The following is a 21,320-nucleotide window of genomic DNA, read 5'->3' as shown; positions in this document are numbered from 1 at the left end:
GCGCAGTGTGTGACTCACTGTCCCAGCAGCACAATGTGTGACTCACTGTCCCAGCGGCACAATGTGTGACTCACTGTCCCAGCAGCGCAGTGTGTGACTCACTGTCCCAGCAGCACAATGTGTGACTCACTGTCCCAGCGGCACAGTGTGTGACTCACTGTCCCAGTAGCGCAGTGTGTGACTCACTGTCCCAGCAGCGCAGTGTGTGACTCAATGACCCAGCGGCACATTGTGTGACTCACTGTCCCAGCAGCACAATGTGTGACTCACTGTCCCAGCAACGCAGTGTGTGACTCAGTGTCCCAGTGGCACAATGTGTGACTCACTGTCCCAGCGACACAATGTGTGACTCACTGTCCCAGCGACACAGTGTGTGACTCACTGTCCCAGCAGCACAATATGTGACTCACTGTCCCAGCAGCACAATGTGTGACTCACTGTCCCAGCAGCACAATGTGTGACTCACTGTCCCAATGGCACAGTGTGTGACTCACTTATCCAGTGGCACAGTGTGTGACTCACTTTCCCAGCAGCACAATGTGTGACTCACTGTCCCAGCAGCACAATGTGTGACTCACTGTCCCAGCAGCACAACGTGTGACTCACTGTCCCAGCAGCACAATGTGTGACTCACTGTCCCAGCAGCGCAATGTGTGACTCACTGTCCCAATGGCACAGTGTGTGACTCACTTATCCAGTGGCACAGTGTGTGACTCACTTTCCCAGCAGCGCAGTGTGTGACTCACTGTCCCAGCAGCACAATGTGTGACTCACTGTCCCAATGGCACAGTGTGTGACTCATTTATCCAGTGGCACAGTGTGTGACTCACTTTCCCAGCAGCACAATGTGTGACTCACTGTCCCAATGGCACAGTGTGTGACTCACTTATCCAGTGGCACAGTGTGTGACTCACTGTCCCAGCAGCACAATGTGTGACTCACTGTCCCAGCAGCACAATGTGTGACTCACTGTCCCAGCAGCACAATGTGTGACTCACTGTCCCAGCAGCACAATGTGTGACTCACTGTCCCAGCAGCACAATGTGTGACTCACTGTCCCAGCAGGACAATGTGTGACTCACTGTCCCAGCAGCGCAATGTGTGACTGACTGTCCCAGCAACACAATGTGTGACTCATGGTCCCAGTGGCACAATGTGTGACTCACTCTCCGAGTGGCACAATGTGTGACTCACTGTCCCAGCAGCACAATGTGTGACTCACTGTCCCAGTGGCACAATGTGTGACTCACTGTCCCAGCAGCGCAGTGTGTGACTCACTGTCCCAGCAGCACAATGTGTGACTCACTGTCCCAGCGGCACAGTGTGTGACTCACTGTCCCAGTAGCGCAGTGTGTGACTCACTGTCCCAGCAGCGCAGTGTGTGACTCAATGACCCAGCGGCACATTGTGTGACTCACTGTCCCAGCAGCACAATGTGTGACTCACTGTCCCAGCAACGCAGTGTGTGACTCAGTGTCCCAGTGGCACAATGTGTGACTCACTGTCCCAGCGACACAATGTGTGACTCACTGTCCCAGCGACACAGTGTGTGACTCACTGTCCCAGCAGCACAATATGTGACTCACTGTCCCAGCAGCACAATGTGTGACTCACTGTCCCAGCAGCACAATGTGTGACTCACTGTCCCAATGGCACAGTGTGTGACTCACTTATCCAGTGGCACAGTGTGTGACTCACTTTCCCAGCAGCACAATGTGTGACTCACTGTCCCAGCAGCACAATGTGTGACTCACTGTCCCAGCAGCACAACGTGTGACTCACTGTCCCAGCAGCACAATGTGTGACTCACTGTCCCAGCAGCGCAATGTGTGACTCACTGTCCCAATGGCACAGTGTGTGACTCACTTATCCAGTGGCACAGTGTGTGACTCACTTTCCCAGCAGCGCAGTGTGTGACTCACTGTCCCAGCAGCACAATGTGTGACTCACTGTCCCAATGGCACAGTGTGTGACTCATTTATCCAGTGGCACAGTGTGTGACTCACTTTCCCAGCAGCACAATGTGTGACTCACTGTCCCAATGGCACAGTGTGTGACTCACTTATCCAGTGGCACAGTGTGTGACTCACTGTCCCAGCAGCACAATGTGTGACTCACTGTCCCAGCAGCACAATGTGTGACTCACTGTCCCAGCAGCACAATGTGTGACTCACTGTCCCAGCAGCACAATGTGTGACTCACTGTCCCAGCAGCACAATGTGTGACTCACTGTCCCAGCAGGACAATGTGTGACTCACTGTCCCAGCAGCGCAATGTGTGACTGACTGTCCCAGCAACACAATGTGTGACTCATGGTCCCAGTGGCACAATGTGTGACTCACTCTCCGAGTGGCACAATGTGTGACTCACTGTCCCAGCAGCACAATGTGTGACTCACTGTCCCAGTGGCACAATGTGTGACTCACTGTCCCAGTGGTGCAGTGTGTGACTCACTGTCCCAGCGGCACAGTGTGTGACTCACTGTCCCAGCGGCACAGTGTGTGCCTCACTGTCCCAGCAGCACAGTGTGTGCCTCACTGCCCCAGCAGCGCAGTGTGTGACTCACTGTCCCAGCAGCACAGTGTGTGCCTCACTGTCCCAGCAACGCAGTGTGTGACTCACTGTCCCATCAGCGCAGTGTGTGATCACTGCCCCAGCAGCACAATATGTGACTCACTGTCCCAGCAGCGCAGTGTGTGACTCAATGACCCAGCGGCACATTGTGTGACTCACTGTCCCAGCAGCACAATGTGTGACTCATGGTCCCAGTGGCACAGTGTGTGACTCATGTCCCAGCAGCGCAGTGTGTGACTCACTGTCCCAGCAGCACAATGTGTGACTCACTGTCCCAGCAGCACAATGTGTGACTCACTGTCCCAGCAACACAATGTGTGACTCACTGTCCCAGCAACACAATGTGTGATTCACTGTCACAGCGGCACAGTGTGTGATTCACTGTCCCAGTGGCACAATGTGTGACTCACTGTCCCAGTGGCACAATGTGTGACTCACTGTCCCAGCGACACAATGTGTGACTCACTGTCCCAGCAGCACAATGTGTGACTCACTGTCCCAGCGACACAGTGTGTGACTCACTGTCCCAGCAGCACAGTGTGTGACTCACTGTCCCAGCAGCACAGTGTGTGACTCACTGTCCCAGCAACACAATGTGTGACTCACTGTCCCAGCAGCACAATGTGTGACTCACTGTCCCAACGGCTCAATGTGTGACTCACTGTCCCGGCAGCACAATGTGTGACTCACTGTCCCAACGGCTCAATGTGTGACTCACTGTCCCAATGGCACAGTGTGTGACTCACTTATCCAGTGGCACAGTGTGTGACTCACTTTCCCAGCAGCACAATGTGTGACTCACTGTCCCAGCAGCACAATGTGTGACTCACTGTCCCAGCAGCACAATGTGTGACTCACTGTCCCAACGGCTCAATGTGTGACTCACTGTCACAATGGCACAGTGTGTGACTCACTTTCCCAGCAGCGCAATGTGTGACTCACTGTCCCAGCAGGACAATGTGTGACTCACTGTCCCAGCAGCACAATGTATGACTCACTGTCCCAGCAGGACAATGTGTGACTCACTGTCCCAGCAGCGCAATGTGTGTCTGACTGTCCCAGCAACACAATGTGTGACTCATGGTCCCAGTGGCACAATGTGTGACTCACTGTCCGAGTGGCACAGTGTGTGACTCACTGTCCCAGCAGCACAATGTGTGACTCACTGTCCCAGTGGCACAATGTGTGACTCACTGTCCCAGCGGTGCAGTGTGTGACTCACTGTCCCAGCGGCACAGTGTGTGACTCACTGTCCCAGCGGCACAGTGTGTGCCTCACTGTCCCAGCGGCACAGTGTGTGCCTCACTGCCCCAGCAGCGCAGTGTGTGACTCACTGTCCCAGCAGCGCAGTGTGTGCCTCACTGTCCCAGCAACGCAGTGTGTGACTCACTGTCCCAGCAGCACAATGTGTGACACACTGTCGCATCAGCGCAGTGTGTGACACACTGTCCCAGCGGCACAATGTGTGACTCACTGTCCCAATGGCACAATGTGTGACTCACTGTCCCAGCAGCACGATATGTGACTCACTGTCCCAGCAGCACAATGTGTGACTCACTGTCCCAGCGGTGCAATGTGTGACTCACTGTCCCAGTGGTGCATTGTGTGACTCACTGTCCCAGCAGCACAATGTGTGACTCACTGTCCCAGCGGCTCAATGTGTGACTCACTGTCCCAGTGGCACAATGTGTGACTCACTGTCCCAGCTGCACAGTGTGTGACTCACTGTCCCAGCAGCACAATGTGTGACTCACTGTCCCAGCAGCGCGGTGTCTGACTCACTGTCCCAGCAGCACAATGTGTGACTCACTGTCCCAGCAGCGCAATGTGTGACTCACTGTCCCAGCAGCACAATGTGTGACTCACTGTCCCAGCAGCGCAATGTGTGACTCACTGTCCCAGCGACACAGTGTCTGACTCACCGTCCCAGCGACACAGTGTGTGTCTCACCTTCCCAGCAGCACAATGTGTGACTCACTGTCCCAGCTGCACAGTGTGTGACTCACTGTCCCAGCTGCACAGTGTGTGACTCACTGTCCCAGCAGCACAATGTGTGACTCACTGTCCCAGCGGCACAGTGTGTGACTCACTGTCCCAGCAGCACAGTGTGTGACTCACTGTCCCAGCAGCACAATGTGTGACTCACTGTCCCAGCGGCACAGTGTGTGACTCACTGTCCCAGCAGCACAGTGTGTGACTCACTGTCCCAGCGACACAATGTTTGACTCACTGTCCCAGCAACACAGTGTGTGACTCACTGTCCCAGTGGCACAGTGTGTGACTCACTGTCCCAGCAACACAATGTGTGACTCACTGTACCAGCAACACAATGTGTGACTCACTGTCCCAGCGGCACAATGTGTGACTCACTGTCCCAGCTGCACAGTGTGTGACTCACCGTCCCAGTGGCACAGTGTGTGACTCACTGTCCCAGCAGCACAATGTGTGACTCACTGTCCCAGTGGCACAGTGTGTGACTCACTGTCCCAGCAGCACAGTGTGTGACTCACTGTCCCAGCAGCGCAATGTGTGACTCACTGTCCCAGCAGCGCAATGTGTGACTCACTGTCCCAGCAGCGCAGTGTGTGACTCACTGTCCCAGCAGCGCAATGTGTGACTCACTGTCCGAGCGGCACAATGTGTGACTCACTGTCCGAGCGGCACAATGTGTGACTCACTGTCCCAGCAGCACAATGTGTGACTCACTGTCCCAGCGTCACAATGTGTGACTCACTGTCCCAGCAGCGCAGTGTGTGACTCACTGTCCCAGCGGCGCAATTTATGACTCACTGTCCCAGCGGCGCAGTGTGTGACTCACTGTCCCAGCAGCACAATGTGTGACTCACTGTCTCAGCAGCGCAGTGTGTGACTCACTGTCCCAGCAGCACAATGTGTGACTCACTGTCCCAGCAGCACAATGTGTGACTCACTGTCCCAGCAGCGCAATTTGTGACTCACTGTCCCAGCAGCACAATGTGTGACTCACTGTCCCAGCAGCACAATTAGTGACTCACTGTCCCAGCAGCGCAGTGTGTGACTCATTGTCCCAGCAGCACAATGTGTGACTCACTGTCCCAGTGGCACAGTGTGTGACTCACTGTCCCAGCAGCAGAATTTGTGACTCACTGTCCCAGCAGCACAATGTGTGACTCACTGTCCCAGCAGCGCAGTGTGTGACTCACTGTCCCAGCAGCACAATTTGTGACTCACTGTCCCAGCAGCACAATTTGTGACTCACTGTCCCAGCAGCACAATGTGTGACTCACTGTCCCAGCAGCACAATTTGTGACTCACTGTCCCAGCAGCACAATGTGTGACTCACTGTCCCAGCAGCGCAGTGTGTGACTCACTGTCCCAGCAGCGCAGTGTGTGACTCACTGTCCGAGCAGCACAGTGTGTGACTCACTGTCCCAGCAGCACAATGTGTGACTCACTGTCCCAGCGGCGCAGTGTGTGACTCACTGTCCCAGCGGCACAGTGTGTGACTCACTGTCCCAGCAGCACCATTTGTGACTCACTGTCCCAGCGACACAGTGTGTGACTCACTGTCCCAGCAGCGCAATGTGTGACTCACTGTCCCAGCAGCACAGTGTGTGACTCACTGTCCCAGCAGCACAATGTGTGACTCACTGTCCCAGCAGCGCAATGTGTGACTCACTGTCCCAGCAGCGCAGTGTGTGACTCACTGTCCCAGCAGCACAATTTGTGACTCACTGTCCCAACGGCACAATGTGTGACTCACTGTCCCAGCAGCGCAGTGTGTGACTCACTGTCCCAGCAGCACAATGTGTGACTCACTGTCCCAGCGGCGCAGTGTGTGACTCACTGTCCCAGCGGCACAGTGTGTGACTCACTGTCCCAGCAGCACCATTTGTGACTCACTGTCCCAGCGACACAGTGTGTGACTCACTGTCCCAGCAGCGCAATGTGTGACTCACTGTCCCAGCAGCACAGTGTGTGACTCACTGTCCCAGCAGCACAATGTGTGACTCACTGTCCCAGCGGCACAATGTGTGACTCACTGTCCCAGCAGCACAATGTGTGACTCACTGTCCCAGCAGCACAGTGTGTGACTCACTGTCCCAGCAGCGCAATGTGTGACTCACTGTCCCAGCAGCACAGTGTGTGACTCACTGTCCCAGCAGCACAATGTGTGACTCACTGTCCCAGCGACACAGTGTGTGACTCACTGTCCCAGCAGCACAATGTGTGACTCACTGTCCCAGTGGCACAATGTGTGACTCACTGTCCCAGCAGCGCAATGTGTGACTCACTGTCCCAGCAACGCAGTGTGTGACTCACTGTCCCAGCAGTGCAATGTGTGACTCACTGTCCCAGCAACGCAGTGTGTGACTCACTGTCCCAGTGGCACAATGTGTGACTCACTGTCCCAGCAGCGCAATGTGTGACTCACTGTCCCAGCAGCGCAATGTGTGACTCACTGTCCCAGCAGCGCAGTGTGTGACTCACTGTCCCAGCAGCACAATTTGTGACTCACTGTCCCAACGGCACAATGTGTGACTCACTGTCCCAGCAGCGCAGTGTGTGACTCACTGTCCCAGCAGCGCAGTGTGTGACTCACTGTCCCAGCAGCACAATTTGTGACTCACTGTCCCAACGGCACAATGTGTGACTCACTGTCCCAGCGGTACAATGTGTGACTCACTCTCCCAGCAGCACAGTGTGACTCACTTGTTGGGGCTTGGGCACATGTAGATAAGGACGGCAGATTTCCTTCCCTAAAGGCCATTAGTGAACCAGCTGGATTTTTAATGACAATCGATGGTAGTTTTATGGTCACCATTACTGAGACTAGCTTTCATATTCCGGATTTATTAATTGAATTTAAATTCCACCTGCTGCCATGGTGAGATTTGAACCCATATCCCCAGAGCATCAGCCTGGGCCTCTGGGTTAGTATAATAAACAGGTTGTTGCTTGATTAGTCTGTGAGACTGCTTTTCCAATTTTGGTACAAGTCCCCAGATGTTAGGAATAATGTTTGGAAAATACTGCAGATGCTGGAAATCTGAAAGAAAAACAGAAAATGCTGGAGAAACTCAGCTGGTCTGTCAGCATCTGTGGAGAAAGAAACAGAGTTAACATTTCGAGTCCAACATAACTCTTCTTTAGAACGCTGGATGACCAGTCGAGTGACATTACCACTCTGCCATGGTGAGACCTCAAAACTCAGCCAAAAGGCTAGAAAATGAGCTAAGCTAAAACTGCATTCATCTCACGTTTCAGTGCGGAGGAAAGTTGGTTTGAAATCAATGGGTTAAGGCCTCAGACAGAAGATTTCCAGAGGAGTGAGTTTGTCACTAATATTGCCTACAATCTTTGTATTACCGTATACTGTAACAACACCTTTATTTACATGACAGGCAGCCGTAGGAAGCTGGCTTACAAACAAATATTACTGGATTGGACTCAATGATTCGATCTCTCAAGGTGACTGGAGCTGGGTGGATGGAACAGATTATAATTCCTCTATAAAGTAAGTTCCCTTTTCCGTTGCACATTTTAGACAATATCTGAGACGTTGAAAATTAAACAAAAAACTGGATTTGTTTTTAAACTTCAGCTTCAGATATTTGGCTGAACAGGAGAAACGGGTTTGAGACAAAGGAGACAAGTTGGGCTCAGAAGCAACTTTCTATTGGGCACTATGACGTCCCTTCAGGATCCAAAAGGGGGCATAAACTATTTACAGGATAATTGCTGAAATATTTGTTCTGGATGTTGTTACGGAAGTATAATAATTTTCATAATATTTTTCTGGTTTGTTGCGAAGTAGGTTTATGGGTATGAAGGTAGGTGGTTCTGTCTGTGTGATTAAATTACATTTGGAGCCAGGTAGACTGCAAGCTTGAAATTATCAAAAGAAGCTAGGTATAGAAATGTGCTTGAAATGCTAATGAGTAAACATAGATGCTATCTTAGCATATAAGGTGCGAAGGGAATTTGCATTTTTAGATAAGTGAAGGGATTGATTGGATTTCAAAGGGATGTTAGTCTGTTTGCAACTAGCCAGATAAGCAAGGCTAAGGAGTGTATTTATTTTTCCCAAAGGGTACTGAAAATATTGCCAGCAGGAAAATGTTTATATTATGGGAAAGGTACAGTTCGAAAGATATTGAGAACAATGGAATTTACATATTAAAGAGAGAGGAACATATATAAAGGAGAATGAAAGGCTATGTTAGGGGCCATGCAAGATTTAACAGGTGTGTGTGAAATAGCCTTGAGGAAGTCTCCAGCCATTTGTGCATAGGTCTGTTGTGTCCATTAACTGAAGCTGGAGAAAACCTTTTGGAATTCCACTGTCAAGTGGGTACTGTGTTAACTTGCTGGCTTGTTTTTTTTTTAAAATCTAAAATCTATTTTGGATTGTTGCCTTAAAGTGGGTGTATAACTGGGAGTCAGGTTAATTACGGATTTTAGATGTTATTATAATATTAAGTATTTGTAGTCTTATGTATGTGCTTGAAATCTTTTATTTTGTTAATAAATATTTTAATTTAATTTCTAAGATCTCTAAAGGTCTTGGTGGACTCATTACTTCTGAATTCAGTGCAGACATCTTCTCGTACCAAATACAAATTACAAAACCGTTGTGATAGCGTGGCCAAGTTTCCCTTGTAGATTTGGTTCACCTGGCACACATCATCTGTCACAACATAACAGTGTTGCTACAATTCTTTGAGTTTGCAGTGTTCTTCCATAGTTGCTAAAAGTTTCAGTAGTTTAGAAGAAGTGATCTGACTGGTGCTGAAGTACGTTTTTGGTGACTTAAAGGCTTATCCACAAACCAGTTAAATACAACCATAGGTGTGGCCTAGGAGGGCTTTCTCTTGGCATTAATCATGACTGGGAGAATGAGCAGGGACTACACAGAACACAACAAGCTTCAAGAAGAGGGTGGAGGGGGATAAGAGCTCTCAGCAGGAGACCACAATGACAGAGGGACTTTATGGAGCAGATGTGTTATTGGACTGGTTTTAAGTATGCTCTAATGCCCTGGAAGCCCCATTGTACACTGGTATGCAGAGCCATGATGACAGCATTTTGAGCTCCTGCTGCCGCACTAAGACATTGAGTGGTTGGTACCAGTGTTGTAATGGATTCTGTATCCTGGTGGGCTCTACAGGTTCGATGATGGAAGTGAATTCCCAACCTTTGTTGGAAAGGATGGGCTCCAATCTCTGCACAAAGCCCTGTGCCAAGTTGGTTCCGTACTCTTTCATGCTCCTCAACATTGAATGCAGGCTTTCTGTCAGTATTCCCAATGCACTGAGCACCTCGGTGTGTATACCATCAGCCTTATTCTGTAGTCTGGCACATTGAAGTCCTCCTCTGAATCCTCTCTAGAAGAAGTGGTGTGTGAGCTGGCATCTGTGCTCTCCATTCTCCCTGATCTGCCTGCAATGAACTTTTAGCCAGTGCCTCAACAAGTACAGATCCCATTTCTGTCCTATTTTCTAAATTACAAATAAGTGTCAGACTCTGAGCTGGTGGTTGTGAATGTAAGATCTCGTGACAGTGTACCATCATCTTCACTGTCTTCCTGCTCTTCCACCACTGCCTGGGTAGATTGCAGTATCGTAAATGAAAACTGAACAAGTGCTGTGATTGAGTTGAGGGGAAAGGAGAAAGTAAGAAGCAGATGTTGACACCATTCGGTTTTCGATTCAAAGAGACTGTGGAAAGATTTATGAAGGACTGAGAATGCCGATATCCTCATCTTCAATGTCTTTAAACCCCCTGCTGGTCACAGTCTCAGCGATGGCCCTTACAGCATGCATCACCTTCTCCATGGAGGTTAGATGATGCAACTGTGCCTCTCCCCCTCCATTTATTTCTTGCTGCCTACCATTGGCTGCAAGTGAGAAGGAAGGGTTTCAGCAACATGTTACGGTGCTGTAGTTGTCATGGTTGAATAGCTGTCATTTGTACAGGCTGTAAAATTTTGGTGTAAGATTCGCTACATTTCTAAGTGTGTGAGGGAAAGTTGAGGCATATGAATGTTAGGTATTAATTCTGTTTGACAGAGGTTATTGGTAGGTGATTGATGAGGGTGTGAGGGTATGTTGAATTGAGCAGTGGGTGAGGCTAGTGTTGCACTTAGTAAGATTTGGCATTTGAAGATGCATTCACTGACCTTGACCGCTTGAGTGAAATCATTAAACTTCTTGCATCCAGGTTATTGGGGCTGTACCCCTGTCATTGGTTATCTCTTCCCACTGCCTTCTCATCCTGTGCCTGGAGATCCTCCCGCCCCAAACCTTCTGCTCCTCAGAGGGCACAGGACACCTCTTCATCTTTTCACCTCCTCTGACATGATCTCAAGTGCCATGCCCAGTAACCTGGGTGCACAATTTTTTTATTCTTTCATGGGATGTGGGAGTTGCTGGCAAGACCAGCATTTGTTGCCCGCCCCTAACTACACTGAGAAGGTCATGGTGAGCTGCCTCCTTTGAACCAAGGAAGTCCATGTGCTATAGATACACCCACAGTGCTGCTGGGAACAGAGTTCCAGGATTTTGATCCCAGGACAGTGAAGGAACAGCGACATAATTCCACGTCAGGATAGTCTGTGAATTGGAGAGGAATTTGCAGGTGGTGGTGTTCCCATGCATCTGCTGCCCTTGTCCTACTAGGTGGTAATGGGCAGGGATTTGGAAGGTGCTGTCAAAGAAGCCATGATGGATTGCTGCAGTGGACATTGTATATGGTACACACTGCAGCCATGGCCATTGGTGGTGGAGGGAGTGAATGTTTAACTTGGTGGGTGGAGTGCCAAGCAAGCGGGCTGCTTTGACCTGGATATGGTCAAGCTCCTTGAGTGCTGTTGGATCTACACTCATCCAGGCAAGTGGAAACTATCCCATCATATTCCTGACTTGTGCTTTGTGGACAGGATTTAGGGAGTCAGGAGGTGATCTGCTCCTGTAGTCCAGTATTTATATGGCTCGTCCGGTTCAGTTTCTTGTCAATGGTAACCCCCTGGATGGTGATGAATTCAGCAATGCCTTTGAATATCAAGGAGGGGTGGTTAGATTCTCTCTTGTTGTGGATGCTCATTGTCTGGCACTTGTGTGTCACGAATGTTACTTGCCGCTTATTAGCCTGAGCCTCAATGTCCTTCAGGCCTTGCTGCATATTGTCAAGGACTGCTTCAGTATCTGAGGAGTTGCGAATGCTGCTGAACATACTGCAATCAGCAGCAGGCATCCCCTTCTGACCACATGATAGAAGGAAGGTCGCTGATGAAACAGCTGTAGATGGGTGGGCTTAGGACGCTACCCTGACAAACTCCTGCAGCAATGTCACAGGACTGAAATAAATGGCCTCCAACAACTTCAGTCATTCTTCGTTCTTTTGTGCTGAGTAGGACTCCAACCAGTGCAGAGTTTCCCCCCGCCGATTCCCATTCACTTCAATTTTGCCAGGGCTCAATTTCATCCTCCTCCTGAGGTCCCCAGCATCACAGATGCCAAACTTCAGCCAGTTGAATTTACTCCACATAACATCATGAAATGGCTGAAAACAATGGATATTACAAGGTATGATTCATTAAGTATGACTGTATCAGGCTTGACAAGTATATGGGACAGCTCTCCCAATTTTGACACAAGCTCCCAGATACTAGGAAGCAGGACTTTGCAGGGCTGGTTGTGCTGTTGTTGTTTCCAGTGCTTAGGTCAGTGCCAACTGGCCCATCTGGTTTTATTCCTTTTTGACTTTTCTGTAGCAATTTGGTGTGGCTGAGTGGCTTGCTAGACCATTTTAGAGGGCAGTTAATAGTCAACCAACATTGTTGTGAGTCTGGAGTCACATGTAGGCCAGTCTAGGTAAGGATTGCAGATTTCCTTCCATAAGGGACATTAGTGAACTAGATGGGTTTTTATACAATCGAGGTTAGTTTCATGGTCACCATCACTGAGACTAGCTTCATATTCCAGATTTATTAATTGAATTTAAATTCCACCAGCTGCTGTGATTGGATCTGAATCCCTGTCCCCCGGGCCTCTGGGATTACTAGCCCTGTGGCATTACCATCAGCAATCATTATAATTTGCAGCACCAAGTTGGCATGCTGCCTACTTTCTACTCAATGGTGCAGTTTAATTGCACATACTGATCCCCTCATCTGGTTTCAGAGGCTAACCAATTTACCCCTACCCTCCAAGTGCATGTCCGGAGCTGCCCTTATTTATAAACTAGGCGAGGTATATTATTATCTGAACCATCAAACCAGAAGACTCAAACTTGTAGAGGCTTGTGGTTTGTAAGTCTGTGAGATGTTTCTGAGTGACAAGTAACTTTTGCTCTTATTTGTTTGTTGGTATAATAAATTCATTGCTGAAAGATATGAAATTTCCTTTTTGTCTTCAGATGGCTTTTGTGATTGTTCTAAAACTTTGATATAGTCGAGTAGAGGATCAATCCACCATTCTACATTTGATGTTTTTCAATAATTGTGTGTGCCGCTGTATAAACAGGGTTCTGTGGAGTCTCCAGGGGTGAATCTTTACATGAACAGGAATGTAAAACAGGTGAAATGGCATCAGCTTCCCCATGATACACCCATCTGATGCTCAGCTCCATTGATTTCAATAGATCAGAATATATGTGTCACATAACCTGTGGTAATTGTGATTCTGGCAATTTTGCTGCACCCCCTCTAAATGGGATCGAGCCTCTGTAAACGGTTATAAGTTTGCCTGTTACGAGCAAGTTAATTGGCTCAAGCCTTTTCAGCTCCCATAAGTTACTATGTGACTAAATATACATCTGAGAGTGTCTTCAAAGAATGATTATGTTTTGAAATTTATGGAACAGAGAAAAGCCACTTGACCTATTAACGATGAAATTGGTTTCAGGTGGTAACTCAGTTTTTTATAAACACAAAAATCAGATGACTGTTTACAGCCTGCCTGGCTTTCTTTCTTGCCGATTTCAATGGTGATGAAATCAGACTGGGCATAAATTGGGCTCCCAATTCGTTATCTGCAAGAAAACTGCAAATACCCTATGGAATTTCATTGCAATAATTCCCTGAAATTGTGAGGTCATGATCCTCCTGACATCATGCAGTCATAAGAGGAGGATATTAGGGTTCTAAACATTATTGTCAGTGCAGCTGAATGCAAGTAATGCGACAATTGGGGATGGGATTAAGGTTCTCAGATATTGGGTCAGGTGGCAATGAGGATCAACAGCTTCAGCAGCAGAGATGGAAGTCTGGACATGAGCAAGGCAGAGAAGAGGAAGGAGGATCAGGTAGGCAACAGAAGCCAGAGATTCAGCATTGGGTGTACAGCAAAAGAAGGCACGACATGGAAATGTCAGTAACCTGTCAGCAGAGTCTCTGAATATTTTTAAGGCAGAGGTAGATAGATTCTTGATTAGCAAGGGCGGGGGTGGAATGTTATCAGGGGTAGGCAGGAATGCGAGGTTGAAGTTACAGTCAGATCAGCCATGATCTTATTAAATGGCAGAGCAGGCTTGGGGGACCAAGTGGCCTACTCCTGCTCCGAATTCGTATGTTTGTATGTAGTGCCGCAGAAGGCTGTGCCTATCCAGGCAGATAGTCACTAAGAGTTGTGTGCTGGTAGCAGAAGACCTTGCACTTCACAGCACTACTCACCACTCCTTGCCAATAGCCATCAAAGTTGCTGTTGCACTGACCTTCTTTGCCTGCAGGTCCTTCCAAGGATTAGTTGTGGGGCCTGGTGGCATCGTTCAAGCAGCAGCACACCATTACATCCCACAGGTTACTGACGCCCTATATGTGAAATCAGCACTGTAAGTATAATTTCAGGCAGTTGCAATCTTGCAAGTACAAAGGGCAGTGGGATTCGCCTCCATCGCTGGATTTTCCCAGATGCAAGGGATCATCAATCGCTCCCTTCCTAACAGCACTTCGGGTGTACAGTACCTGATCATAGTGGACTGTAATAGTTCAAGGAGGCAGCTCACCAACACCTTCTCAAGGACAAATGGGGAGGGGCAACAAATGCTGACCTTGCTAGCAAAGCTCACATCTCATGAAATAAAAGAAAGAAAAACTCAGGTGGCCATAAAGTCACTGAGTAACCAGACAGTGAGTTTCATAAACTGGAACGGCTTTCACTCCTTCAAAGTTCTGCTGATCTGCAACAATAACCGAAGCTTCCTGATTTTGCTCACTTTCCTGGCAGCTGTCATGTCTCCCTCATCCTCTGGCAGTCCAGTGTTCCACAGCTCTTCACTCCAGCCCCTAAGCTTCATGAACGGATTCTAGGAAACAAGGCTTGTCCCATGAAGAGATGACTCCTCAAATCTTCATGGATTCACGAGATGGAGGCACAGAGTTGCTACAACCAATCAATCTGCTCTGAAGGACCGTCATCGAGCAGGCCACCAGGTCTGAAGATGGGTCTTCAGTGCCTGGACTGGCCACATGGCAACTTGCAGATCACCACGTGTCTCACACATTGTGGTGATCAGCTACAATCTTCATAACATGTCCCTCCATAGAGGAATGAACATTGAAGAGGGTGAGGCCCTGTAAAGACAAAGTTCTTTGGAAGAAGTGAAGGAGCAGGAAGTTGAAGAGGAGGAGAAAGAGGAAGATACAGGGCAGAGAGGTGCAGAGAGGCTGTGCAGGGAGGTGGCCGGGGCTCGAGGGTCTCTTCAGGATGCCGTCAACATCAGCGACCATCTGATCCAGGTACATTTCAGATGATCCCTTCTAATCCAGGTGGACAGCACGGGTTGGGAATCATATTTCTGAGAACACTTCCATTGAAGACGCAGACTTGTTTGGATCACTCTTACCATCACTGAATGCTGTACATCCATCCAGCTTCTCTCTGTTCCCCCTTCAAAGACCTTTGCTTCACTTTATCACTTCATCCCTTCTTTCCAGTCCTGCCATGAAAGAATAGAAACGCAAACATCTGGAGTTATGTGTCAATACTTACAGGGTATTCCAAAAGTATCAACGTGCATTTTAACAAGTGAAATAAAACCGAGTGAATCACTCGCTGCTCTGACTGACGGTGTGGCCTCCGCTCTCAGCCACTTCATTGCAATGCTCCCCTTGTGGCCTCAGATGAGGTGGAGGCAGTCTGCTCACATGTGTCCACTTGTGACTGAGGTGCCCTTGATGGTCATCCTCAAGTGCCAGTAGGGACCCCTCCCAGAGACTGCTGCATTGGCTTCAATGCAGGGGCAACTTCCACTATAGGGCTCTGCTGCATAGATAGTTCCCCAGTCAGAGTGGCCAAGGAGGCCGATGATGATGGTGGTGCCTTGAGAGGGGTGGCACTTTCATTCCCCTCGGTGACATCCTGGATAATGCTGTGGGTGGCTGGAGTGTACCACTGGTTGAGGCATAAGTGACATCGACTCCATGCTAAAGAGTTAATTGCATCCTGTGCATGTAATGCACTGCTCCTCAACCCACTCAGAGTGCTGCCATATAAGGCTTTCCATGAGGTTGCTCACTATCTCAGTGGAGGAGCTCATGCAATCAGCTCTGAGCTAAGCTTTGTTAAAAAGCTAAATAGCCTCTTTCATTCCCAAACGATGACACTGCACTGCCTCAGGGAACTGTGACATGTGAGTACACATCTGCTGCTGCTGGTCCAGGAGAGCCTCCTTTCTTGTAGTTACTGATGCTCTTCATCTGTGCCTAGCTACACATGGCTGTGTTTGTCCTCTATCCTCTGAGGTGGACTTTCCAGAGGTGTCACTGCCTCTCTCCCCTTCTCCTGCATTTAGTACCATGCCTTTCCAGTGCCACCCTTTCTAAGCATGTGCAAGGACTATTGACATGAGTGTATCTGTTCTGAGGGAGGGCGCACTTGTAAGATGTGATATACTATACTTAGCCTCCTGATAAATCTATCTGTATACGGTCTTATCTGCAAATAAAGAACCCACATTATTGTTTCACCAAAGCTTGTGTATGATTGATACATTTACGTTGAAGAAAAGAAGAACGTAACAAAGGGATCCTTTCTCCTCCCTCTCACTGCTACCAGGAGGAGCCCTAGGTTAGCATCAGTGAAGCAAGGGGCAGTCCTGTCCCAGGTGCCAGGCCTTTGCCTCTCCTTCTGTTTGCATTCCTTCTTCCAAATGGCTGCCACAGCACTCCCACCTCTATCCCGCATGCATTGCCATTGATTTTCTGCCCAATCCACCCTCCAGCCAATTAGCAGCAGACCTCTGCAAAAATCGCAGGCTGTGACTACTTCCTTCCATGGAAAGGATCAAGAACTGGAAATTGTCCCAATGTCTGGTTCCAGCCTTCAGAGGGAAAAGCCTGCCCTCAGTCTCTCCACTGTCACTTATACTGCATCAGTCTATTTGAGGTCACTGCCTGCATTTTCTATTGTTTCACATTTCAACAAGTATCATTCCTGCAGTGAAAGCAGCTTAAGTTTCTGCATGGATCCAGTTGTTTGATGATTGAGAAGCTTGGCTCTGCATGTTAATATGTCCAACTGTTCGGCTGTCAGTAGAATTCATGAGTCAGGGGAAAAAGGAAGTCACATTATGTTCCTGTCAGTGCACAAGATGACAGCAACTTATAAATGATTTTTTTATACCTACTAAACACACAGAAAATTCAATGCCCATGTGCTGAGTCCTTAATATATTGTAGAAACTACAGGGACTCTGTGAAATGGTTAAACATCAGTTTACAGTGGAAACTCTTGTGGCACTGTGTACATTAGAGAAGGTGCTTATGCTAGATTTAGTGTCCAACAGTCCATTCATTCTGTTTTATTTTATTTTCTCATTCAGGTTTTGGGGGATTAACCAGCCCAATGATCAAGAAAATGAAGATTGCGTCACGATGTTTGATAAAGGAGAATGGCACGACTGGCCATGCAGTTCCTTACATCCCCCGATCTGTGAAAAAGCAGCATTATCCTGTATTCTTTAATGTTACAGTCAGTGGAAAGTGAATCTATTTTTAAATGTTCACTCCATGTACATTAGTCAGGCAGTCCTGGAACTGTAATGATATGGAGGGTGTGTGTGGCCAGCGATCTCCCCCCTCCATTTCCTGATTGGGATTCTCCTAAACCCACAGGACACACTCAGTTTTGCTCCTTTGTCTTAACCAGCAATCCAGAATGACCCTATTATCCTGTACTTTGTTGAATCAGATCCAATCTTCCAGAACGTTGAAAAGAGCCAATGCAATGTTTGTACACCCACATGCCTGATTGCTCCCATTCTATTGGAACAAGCTGCTCTGGCTATCTCATACTCACAGGACTGTTTGGAAACTGATATGTGATCACCCACTGTGAGGGATGTAATAGATTTTCAACATTTCCTGCTCTCTTCAGCCTAAGAGCGTAGACAGAAAAGCCTATGGCCTTGGATTCACTCAAATTAAATGATTCAATCACTCTGCCCCACCTCTCTCCAGTTTCCACCTCCCCTCCACGCACAACTTCCATTTTCACCCCAACTCCTCCTTTATCTCACCTGCCCCATCCAGACCCCTTTCCCCTTAACCCCCACCACACCCTAAACACCACCTCCTCAGTAAACCCACCTACTCCTCCACTCCACACTCCCACAAAACATCTCTTCCAGCCCTACCTCCTCCTCCTCTTTGTCCACCACACACCTAGGAGTTAGCCACAGGCCAGATCAGTGTTGGAAGCAGACGGGATTGGTCAGACCACAATTGATGAGTTGCATCAGGATACCCGACTGGCCCAACTTACTGTTTAAGAGTGAGTAATTGAGCCATAGGGCAGCGGAACCAACACACAAACCAATTTTTGGTCCATTTCTCAGCCATGTCTTCCTTGGCAGCTAATGGGCTTATTGAAAGGTATGACTTGTCCAGTTTAAAACTTTAACCAACCAACACACACAATGTTGTAAACATAAAAAATAAGGACAAAAGGTCCTTGGACCCTTTTCTGCCATTCAATAAGATCAAGGCTGAATGTTTACATCAATTCCACTTTCTTGTTGATTCCTTAAGAGTCCAAAAATCTCTGAATCTCAGTCTTGGTTATGCCCATTGATTGGACATCCGCAGCCCTCTAGGGGGTAGCGAATTTCAAAGAAATGTCTCTTTATTGCAGATCAACATTGACACCCTTTTCCTGAGATTACGGCCTGGATTTTCATCCTTCAGTGGGTAGGAGGAGTTCTGGAAAATTCACGGCTTGGGCCCGCCTAACGCGGGAGAAAGTGCCCGGCAAGGCAGGATTTTTATTGCTGGGGGCCAGATGCGAGCTGGAGTCGAGCCAGCTGAATAAATACAGAAGCAGCCACACTGTGTGATGAGGTGGGCAGTTTAAAAGGCTGCCTTGATGCCATGGAACTTTGTCCCAATGGAAAAAAAACACAAAGCCCTCCAGTCCTCACTCCTCACACCCCGCTTCACCCTCAAAACACTCCTCAAGCCCCATCCATGCCACCTCACGCTTCCACTCACCACCAAGCATGAAGGTCGGCTGAGATCCCAGACATCAATGAGAATAAGCTCTGAAGAAGAGTCATACGGAGTCGAAACGTTAGCTCTGTTTCTCTCTCCACAGATGCTGCCAGGCCTGTTGAGTTTTTCAAGCACTTTCTGTTTTTATTTCAGATTTCTAGCATGTGCAGTATTTTGCTTTTATATTATGGACATGCCAGAGCCTGGCATAGAGGCATAAGAGGTCTGAGGTGGTTTGTGGAAGAGCACAGCCTGGCATAGGGGCCACAAAGGGATATAAGGGATGGTTGGAAGGGCAGAGCCTGCCAGAGGGGGCATGAGGGGACATAGGGGGTGTATGAGGGGATAGAGCCTGGCATAGGGGGCATGAGAGGCTTGAGGGGGTGGGTGGAAGTGCAGCCTGGCAGAGGGGGCATGAGGGGACATACAGAGTGGGTGGAAGGACAGAGCCTGGAGAGAAGGCATGAGGGCCCTGAGGGGGTGGGCAGAAGGGCTGAGCTTGGCCTCGGGGGGCATGAGGAGACATAGGAGGTGGGTGGAAGGATAGACTTAGCATGGGGACATGAGGGGCCAGAGGGGGTGGTTGGAAGGGGAGGGCTTGCCATAGGGGGCATGAAGGGGCATAGGGGGTTGGTGGAAGGACAGAGATTGTCATGGGGGCATGAGGGGGACCTTTCGGACTTGGCTTTTAAAAGGTCTTCTCATGCACACTAGGGTTCACGAACCGTGGCACTTTAAAATCCTTCCCCACCTCCATGAAAATTGCAGAGGAGTAGGAGACACTTATCTCTATGATGGAGCCAGCCAGGGTGGGAGTCCAGATGCAGGTTTCAGACAGGAAGCAGCATGCATCCTTCAAAGGCACTTCTGAAAACCGCACAGCCCGGGAATGGGCTCAGCAATCCCAGAATCGGGACACACCTGCCATTTTTAAAGGGATCCAGAGCTAGCATGACTTGATGACAATCCAGGTCTATGTTCCCCAGTTCTAGACTCTCTAGAAAGCAAAAACAGCTTCTCATATCTATTCTTTCCAGCCCTTCAAGAATTAGTTTGATTTGTTTGAATTAGATCACCTCTCATTTTTCTAAACTCCAGAGAGTATAGGCCTATTCCACTTGTTCTTTTGTCATACTCCATGTATTGTCTCACCAAAATGCTATATAATTGCAGCAAGAATTCCTCACTCTTGTACTCCTTGCAATAAATGCTATAGTACAATTTTGTCTTCCTAATTGCTTGAGTACCTCTATGCTAGATTTCTGTGATTCATATACAAGGACAGTCAAGTTCCTCTGAATACCAATGTTCACTAATCTCTCAATTTAAAAAAAAAATCTGCTTTTCCATGCTCCCTAATAATGGATGAGGTGTGAAGAGACAGAGGGGGTTCATTTATATAGATCTTTGAAGGTTTGCAGAACAGGTTGACAGGGTAGATGGCAACACATTTGGGATCTTGGGCTTCATAAATAGAGGTATTGAGTACAAAAGCAGGGAATTTATGCTGAACCTTAATAAAGCTCTGGTTAGGCTACATCCAGTTCTGGTCCCCACACTTTAGGGAGGGTGTAAAGATTGTGGGGAGGGTGCAGAGGAGATTTATCTCAATGATTGCAGGGATGAGGGAATATAACTACAAGGTTAGGTTGGAGAAGCTGGGGTTGTTCTCCTTGGAACAAAAAAGGTTGAGAGGGGATCTGATGGAGGTGTACAAGATTATGGCCAGAATTTTCCTTGCTTGTTGGCATCAGGCGTTATGGCGGGCGTGAGCAGACAATATGGTGCGAAGGCCAAAAATTAGTTTTGCAATATCGTGAAACCAATTTGTGTTCGTCCGCTCCGCCCATTAATGGCGGGCCACCTTTCCCACTGCCACATGTCGGGAATGCTGTTTTAATATATCTGCATCTCATTATAAGCCCTATTCTCTGGAATCATCCCCCCCACATTAAATTTACCGCCCACATCGGCAGGAAAACACACCAGGCCCAGAACACGTTTTGACAAGTGCAGAATTCGGGACTTACCATTCGAGCCTTGCTCATATCGCAGACATCCAAGAAACAGAAGATGCTGGAATCCTACAGCTACCGGATCCTGGAAGAACATGTACATGGCACGCTGGGTGGATTGTGATGGACATGGCTCTGCTGTGAAGCAGCTCATGGAAAGTGGAAAGTCACCGCTGATGTCTGAGGTCTGCCTCAGGTCATCAGTGTCTTGGCCATGCTCTGCTACGGATGATTCTTGAGGAGGTGGAGAGGAAGATCTAGGT

General features: G+C 48.5%; 1 protein-coding gene across 2 annotated transcripts in view; it reads left to right on the top strand.

Moving 5' to 3' along the window:
- The window catches only part of LOC144668992 (CD209 antigen-like protein C), a 47,087-nt gene extending 27,717 nt beyond the window's left edge, over nt 1–19,370 (top strand). Inside the window, exons 5-6 of one of the 2 annotated variants that reach the window (XM_078531530.1) lie at nt 7,959–8,071; nt 17,377–19,370. In XM_078531530.1, the coding sequence (XP_078387656.1) occupies nt 7,959–8,071; nt 17,377–17,518 (255 nt within the window). In that variant the 3' untranslated portion in view covers nt 17,519–19,370. The remainder of the gene's footprint in view (nt 1–7,958; nt 8,072–17,376) is intronic. The other variant, XM_078531531.1, reaches the window with a different exon arrangement.
- The last annotated feature ends 1,950 nt before the right edge of the window (nt 19,371–21,320 follow it).

The sequence above is a fragment of the Cetorhinus maximus genome, chromosome 28 (genome assembly GCF_964194155.1).
Source record: "Cetorhinus maximus chromosome 28, sCetMax3.hap1.1, whole genome shotgun sequence".
NCBI classification, from domain to species: domain Eukaryota; kingdom Metazoa; phylum Chordata; class Chondrichthyes; order Lamniformes; family Cetorhinidae; genus Cetorhinus; species Cetorhinus maximus.
This window is presented reverse-complemented; position numbering and strand designations above follow the sequence as displayed.